We start from the raw sequence: 7084 nt of genomic DNA, 5'->3' as shown, positions 1-7084 counted from the left end.
GAGATCAGGCTATCCCTAGAGAAATGAGCAGGTGTGGCCATTTACAAGCATGTCTGGTTGTATTAAAACCAGCATAAGAAAAGTTTGAAATGGCTTGAATAGATCTGCTAAACAGTTTTAATGTTTCATCCCAAATCCTGTTTACTCAAACAAGAGCCGATCAAGGTCACAGTAAAAACCCAGCCTGGCCAAACCTTTAAATATCTTGTAATTTTATTTTTTAGTTTTAGTCTGTGTTCTGTAGCAAGTGAATAGGTACATTTTGATAATCCTTGCCTCTGGACAAGCACAGAATTCTTTTTCTTTCTGAATGGCTAATAACAGAGCCGTTCTTCCTGTCTAATGATGAAAGGGGTTGGCAGTCAAGTTCTTTTTCTTAGCTGTACTATGTAATCGGGGCATGCAAGGGACAATTTTGAGAGTTATAGCTATGTGAACTGCTATCCATGTTAAGAAGAGTTATATTTTCATTTTATGTTAACACAGATGGATCACTAACTTTAAAACCAATTTATTTTTTTCAGTTCTGTCATTAAAAGATCATTGAGCATGATAAAAAATTTTCTTTTTTTTAACATTAAACAAATGTAGTACATAGTGTTTGTGTAGAGAAAAAAAAATAAAAGTAGATTTTTGGTGCAAACTCAATATTGTACCTGATCCACGTATAACTCCATCAAAAGGCAATTAAAAATCCATAGAAACATTCCTTGAAAATGAACAAGAATAAACATTTTTTTAAAATAAATTTAATGAACGGTATTTGTGGGGATTTGATTGTTGGTTGCTTTCACAAGACACGAGCATTCCGTGTGTTTCAAGGCTGGTCTTTTCTAAATTTCTGGTACCATTGAATGACATCATCGGCAGGGTAATGATCTCGGCAACTACACTGACAGTGTCTCACATTCTAATTCACCTTCACAAATCCATGGCATCATTTTTGGCCAAAGTAATGTCAGTCATTGACATTTGCGGCAACTACAAAAAGGACCCCCTAATGGCAGCCATTTTTATTTGTTTCTTAAGATCCAAAGACTGCTGAAAGAACAATTGGATAAAGTTGAGGATTGGAGAAGCTTGATTTTCTTGTTCCTGTGAAATGAAACTAGTCCTTTTTCTTCTCCTTCCCCTTAAAAGCAGAAGTCTGCTAGGGGGTTGTAGCTGTGTCAAAGCCGTTGGGATGCCACTGCTGATCACTTTAATTACTAGGACTAAGGAGGATAAAATTAAAAGTAGCACCATTGAAGCAGTGGAAGAAAGCTTGCCGAGATGTCGGTGAACTGTGAAATATAAAAATTGCATACCAATACATTTTTATAGGAAGGAAACAAGGAATTACATTACTTATTCTTGAAGAGTTTGTCCTTAAATGGTGAAGTTTTACTTGCTGTGCATCCATGTGGCAGATTTTTAGACCCTTAGAAAGTAATTGACGTGGAGGAACAGAGTAAACTTTTATATCTTCCCAGCATGGCGGATACATGACAGAGAGATGAAAGATTTACCTAGTTTTCTCTTTAGAATTGGACAGTTTTCTAGCATATGTTGTTGTAATTAGAGTTTTCATGTCCCTTTCTTTCCCTGTTGCAAATTCCATATTTGTGCTTTATGAGCTTTACCAGGTCTTTTTCATGGTTTTTTTGGAAGGGACAATAAAAATATATTGTTTCACAGTGCACATTTTAAGTTAATTGTTTTCTAACTTGCAACTTTTATATATACTTGAATCATACCTTCAGTGTAATTTAAACTTAGTGGTTCTTCACAATCATTTCCTCCCTCAAAGCTCAAAAATCAACAGTTCAAATAATATATGTATTAAATTGAAGCAATAAGTATGCTGTTTTGCTCTTCTCCGCTAATGATGATTGAATTTTAATTAGCACAAACACAAGCCACAACCATCTATATTTGCTCTAAGAGGATGCTAGTGATTATGCTAATGATTCAGGGATATGAGGTCTCCTCTTTTGAAATCAGCCTACCATATTCCAGGACATCTTGTTCCTAAAGTGTACCTGGCTTGATATTAAATAGGCCATGTACTGTAGTAGATTTAGTTGGATCATATGAACATTCAGTGTTAAGCTGCCTAGTACTTTAAAATAAGTTTGGCGGATTCCATTTGTAAATTAAATTAATTTAAATTAAAACCACAAATTCACCTGTGTTAGGCGTGACAAGATGGAAATATATTTGAGCACTTTCACTTCATGTAAACTCAAATTTAATTAAGGTTGCCAGATACAGTAGGTTGAAATAAAATTGGTTGCTGTGTTAGTTGGCTGGCTGCACATTAAATTAACCTGATTTATTGTTGTGCATAGTACACATAGAAGGTTTCTAGTTTTCTGTCTTGTGTGGACTTTAACAAATAAGTTTTTGATGGAACTCTTACTCTGTGCCTTCTGGGAAGTTAAGGTGTGGAGAAAGCAAACAAAGCAAATATGCCATCCTGCTGAAGAGCTTGCAGGGCCCAAGCAAAATTGTCTTTATAGTGTTAGGACATTAGCAGAAAAGTAAATCAAGGCAATCTGATAGGGAACCAGAATTCTGTCAGTCAGGCTCAAGATACTGTGCTGTGTCCATATACTTTGTTTACTGTAGGGTTTTATGAGTTGTAACTTGCCCATGCAAGCTGTTAATGAGGCTAAATCTTTCTGCTTGAGGATTGAATTACAGCACACCTCTGGGCTAATGGTTATAAACAGAAAGTCCCATTAGGACTGCATTCTGATTCATTCATTTGCATTTTTTCTATTGTACCAAGAACAACGATGAGTAAATAGCTACAAACAAACAATCTACATGGAAATGGCTAAAATGTACCTAATTAGTATTTTGTGCTTGTCTTATTAATGATTGCTTAAACTAAATACCACTTGGTAGCAGGCTCTTACAAAGATTTGCAGGTGTGGAATATTCAATTTCTTGTTTCGTGGGAATGGTGTTTGCCATTTATTGGAAGAAAGTAAGTTGCCAGTACTGCTTTCCAAAATTAGACTAATTGGTTGTATTCTACCAAAATTAAGGCCATCTGCAAAAATCCTGATTTCAACAACTATGTTATGTCTATGAATTAAGTTTGAGGTAAATTTAACTTAAAGCCACCTGCTTGGTTTTGTTGTATTTATTAGTGTTTATTGTGCACTAGTGGCTTTTAAACTTTTTCTTAAGTTTGAAAAATGCAAGTTTTGATAAACAAAGCTTAAACTCCATTTTCCTCACGTTTCAGTGTATTTCAATAGCTTTGATTAAACCTATATTTTGTAATTTGTTGTGCGTTACTCCATTTCAGAAATATATGCATGAAAAGTTTACTATTTGTTGTAATTAGTTATGTGATTGAAATTTTATAGTCCTATAATGATACGTTTCAATTTTTTAACAGAACATTGTTAAATTGAATGATTCCCTTATGAAAACACTGGATATTTGTTATTGGGTGATATTTGCAATTACTGTACTGTAGCCAACAAAGGGGCATTTTAAAACTAGAGAAATTCTTGTGTGCCCTAGAGTCTCCACCAACAGGTTAAATTTAGGTTAAATTTTATATTTTAAAAAAAAAAGATGCATTACTTGAACAGTGTGAATCACATTCTTCTCTTACTTCAGATTTACATCAGTATAGCATTCTTGACGTCGGTGGAGTTACTTGTGTAACTGAGAGCAGTATCTGACCCCTGATTTTAGTATGATGGTAGAATATTTCTCTCGCTAGTAATTCAGTTTAGTAAAATCCTTTTTGCAGCTATAATAAAAATGTTGTAGCTATTGATAAGAAACAAAAGTTTCTGACAATTGTTTGCATCAGGATATTTTACAAGGTATAATTTTATTTTAAAATGGTTTAAATTACAAATGCTGACATTTTTAATATATGATAATGTTGGCTATGCTAAAAAATCTGATTCCCGTATGTCTTTAAAAATTGTGGTGTGACACCCAACTGATATAGAGCATCCTATTTATAACGTGGGCCAAGCACCATGCTGCAAACCAGTTACTATCATGATGATCAGATTGAGAATGAAATTGCATTTCTGTCAATTACTGAGTTGGCAACTGTTCAATATATCTTAGCAGCAAGATGAAGAGCGACGTCGGCAGCTGAGAGAGAGAGCTCGTCAGCTAATAGCAGAAGCTCGATCTGGAGTGAAGATGTCAGAACTTCCTACCTACGCTGAAATGGCTGCAGAAAAGTTGAAAGAAAGGTCAAAGGCATCTGGAGGTGAGTTAGGGAGCCTCGTATCTTATTCCTGTGGCAACCTAGAAACCAGAAAGGACCTTTTTTGGGGTATCACTTTTATTCACACTTGAAAATGTTGTTGTAAGAAATTGTTGTCCATCAAGTACACATATCAAAAGACTGGCAATGTATAGCTTTTCCAAATCAGGGTTATATAACTTAATTCAAACAGTTAAAAGAATGGTGCATATGTTACAGCAAGAATATGACTATAAAGGTAAAAAATGTTGGCTAATATTGGCCTGTTGAACTACAAATTTGACATTACCTCTGCATTTTTAGACTTGTAAGAAATATTATTCATATAGAAATTGGGTGGCTAAAATCTCCAGAGTTCATTGAAAATGTAGGAGTTAGATGTGACCTCTGGGGGAAAGTACATTATAAAGATTTAAGAAACTTGACTTCAAAACAAAAAACGAGTTAGTACGACTTCTTTCTGAAGGAAAATTTGAAGAAGTTCTCTGGCATTACATTGTTTTCATTCGTTATAACCTGGGAGGTTGGAGTAATAATCTTTTGATTTTAAATGGCAGTCTTTTTGCGTACCACTTACCTTTACAGTTTTTAAGTCGTATATTACTGTAATACTACTAAAGTGACTTTGAAATGTCATTAAAATTCATATATGTGCCAGTGCTTCAAGCTGGAGTAATGTAGTGACATTCAAATTCAAATGGGTACAGAACACATATTTTAGTCCAGGCTCCTTGCTCTTTTAGTGTCTCCTAAATATGCTAAGGAATAATTAATTGTCTCATACTAACCCATAATTGTAGCACAAATGCCCGGTAAATCCAACTTTATATTTATTTTGCTAGATCTACATTCACTGATTATATGTTTTCTTTCTGTGTTCAATACAGTTTTAAATATGTTCTTTTTAGTTAATGTTGCAACTGTCTTGTACCATAGGTCTTCCACTCCCTACTCCATTTAACACTGAAGCACTAAGAATGGCTGGAGAGCAGTTATATGTTTCCATTTAAGTCTGGTCTTTGGTTTACCTCCATTCACCCAGTAAATGAAGCATGGCAGGTGTCTCCAGTGTGGGGCTGTTCTGCAGTACTGAATTCACCCTAAGTAGGGAAAACATGGCCTTGATGTGGAATAAGCTTTTCAGACTTTATGAAAACTCCTCTAAGCTAATGAAAATATTGCTTCAAAGCATGTTCACACTGTGACGTACAATAGCAAACGCCTTTAAAATGGTTACTGCTCATTTTTCCATTGCAGCCTTTCCTAGTTTGTTCCTTATACTTGCATTAAACACTCTGGGCCAAATTTAGACTTGGCTGATGCAGGTATAGTTCCATGAAAGTGCGTAGGCCAAATTCATTGGTGACGTATATAGTAGTATAGATACACGTAACATTTAAGTTAGTTAGAAAACGAGTAAAATGGCAAAGTAGTGTAAATTGCAACCAATTTGGCATTCTTTATGTGACTTAAATATTTATCATTTTTTATCCTGCTTTACTTTATCATTCCTTGCACGCACTGACGTTATCCTTTACACCCACCTGTTAGTTGCTTTTCCTGCTGCACTTCCTCCCTCTACCTCTGAGTATAAAATACACTTGTTTTACACACACTTTGAATGCCAAATTGGTTACAGATTACAGTGCTTTGCCACTTGCACCCACTTTCTGACCAGCTTACACCACCATATATTTCACCATAGAATATGGCTCTCCATGTTTAAAATTTCCATTGAGTTTTTCTGTTAACCAGTCCTTTCTTTCACTAAATTTGTAAGCTCCCTCAAAGATAGCCTTTCATTTGACCCTAGCACAAATAGTCTTGTAGTGTCTGTCTTCCTTTATTCTCTTCAGAATTGTCTCTATCCTAGTGAGGACCAATCTTCATCTCCACTTTCCTAAATAATAAAAACCAAGGGTGAAATCCTGGCTTCAGTGAAGTGAATAGCAACACTCCCACACATTTCAGTGGGGCCAGGATTTCATCCATAGTTTCTCTAATTCTTCTGAATAACTGAGATCCTCAGACTCCTTAATTAGTCTTCCACTTCGTCACTATTTCAAGAACACTTGATACCTCTATTTATTGCAAGCTATATCTGCTATTTAATATCATTGTTTAGCAGTATATGAATAAGATTTTAGATCAAGATTCTGTCATTCTTACTCACGTTGAGTACTAACTCTTTACATGTGTGGTTGCACCAAGTTCCGAGATGACTAATTGCAGAGTAAGTTAGGATGCCACAGGAGTAGGGTGTCAAAATCTGACTACTTGAGTTTTCATCACCATCACATCTACTATTAAATTATCAATTGTATTTTTTCTTGTATGCCCATCTAGTATATTTTCTATTTTTATATATACTATGCCCAGCATCATAGAATCATAGAATATCAGGGTTGGAAGGGACCTCAGGAGGTCATCTAGTCCAACCCCCTGCTCAAAGCAGGACCAATCCCCAATTAAATCATCCCAGCCAGGGCTTTGTCAAGCCTGACCTTAAAAACTTCTAAGGAAGGAGATTCTGCCACCTCCCTAGGTAACGCATTCCAGTGTTTCACCACCCTCCTTCTGAAAATTTTTTTCCTAATATCCAACCTAAACCTCCCCCACTGCAACTTGAGACCATTACTCCTTGTCCTGTCCTCTTCTACCACTGAGAATAGTCTAGAACCATCCTCTCTGGAACCTCTCAGGTAGTTGAAAGCAGCTATCAAATCCCCCCTGTTCTTCTCTTCTGCAGACTAAACAATCCCAGTTCCCTCAGCCTCTCCTCATAAGTCATGTGTTCCAGACCCCTAATCATTTTTGTTGCCCTTCGCTGGACTCTCTCCAATTTATCCA

General features: G+C 35.8%; 1 protein-coding gene across 12 annotated transcripts in view; it reads left to right on the top strand.

Moving 5' to 3' along the window:
• The window catches only part of EHBP1 (EH domain binding protein 1), a 402075-nt gene that overhangs the window by 333069 nt on the left and 61922 nt on the right, over window positions 1-7084 (top strand). For 9 of the 12 annotated variants that reach the window (XM_078852347.1, XM_078852346.1, XM_073339538.2 and 6 more), the window contains one exon: window positions 4090-4237. In XM_078852347.1, the coding sequence (XP_078708473.1) occupies window positions 4090-4237 (148 nt within the window). The remainder of the gene's footprint in view (window positions 1-4089; window positions 4238-7084) is intronic. The other 3 variants (XM_073339539.2, XM_078852348.1, XM_073339541.2) reach the window with 1 other exon arrangement.

This window comes from Lepidochelys kempii, chromosome 3 (assembly GCF_965140285.1).
Source record: "Lepidochelys kempii isolate rLepKem1 chromosome 3, rLepKem1.hap1, whole genome shotgun sequence".
Lineage (NCBI taxonomy): Eukaryota > Metazoa > Chordata > Testudines > Cheloniidae > Lepidochelys > Lepidochelys kempii.
Note: the sequence above shows the minus strand (reverse complement) of the source record. Positions and strands in the feature narration are given on the sequence as shown.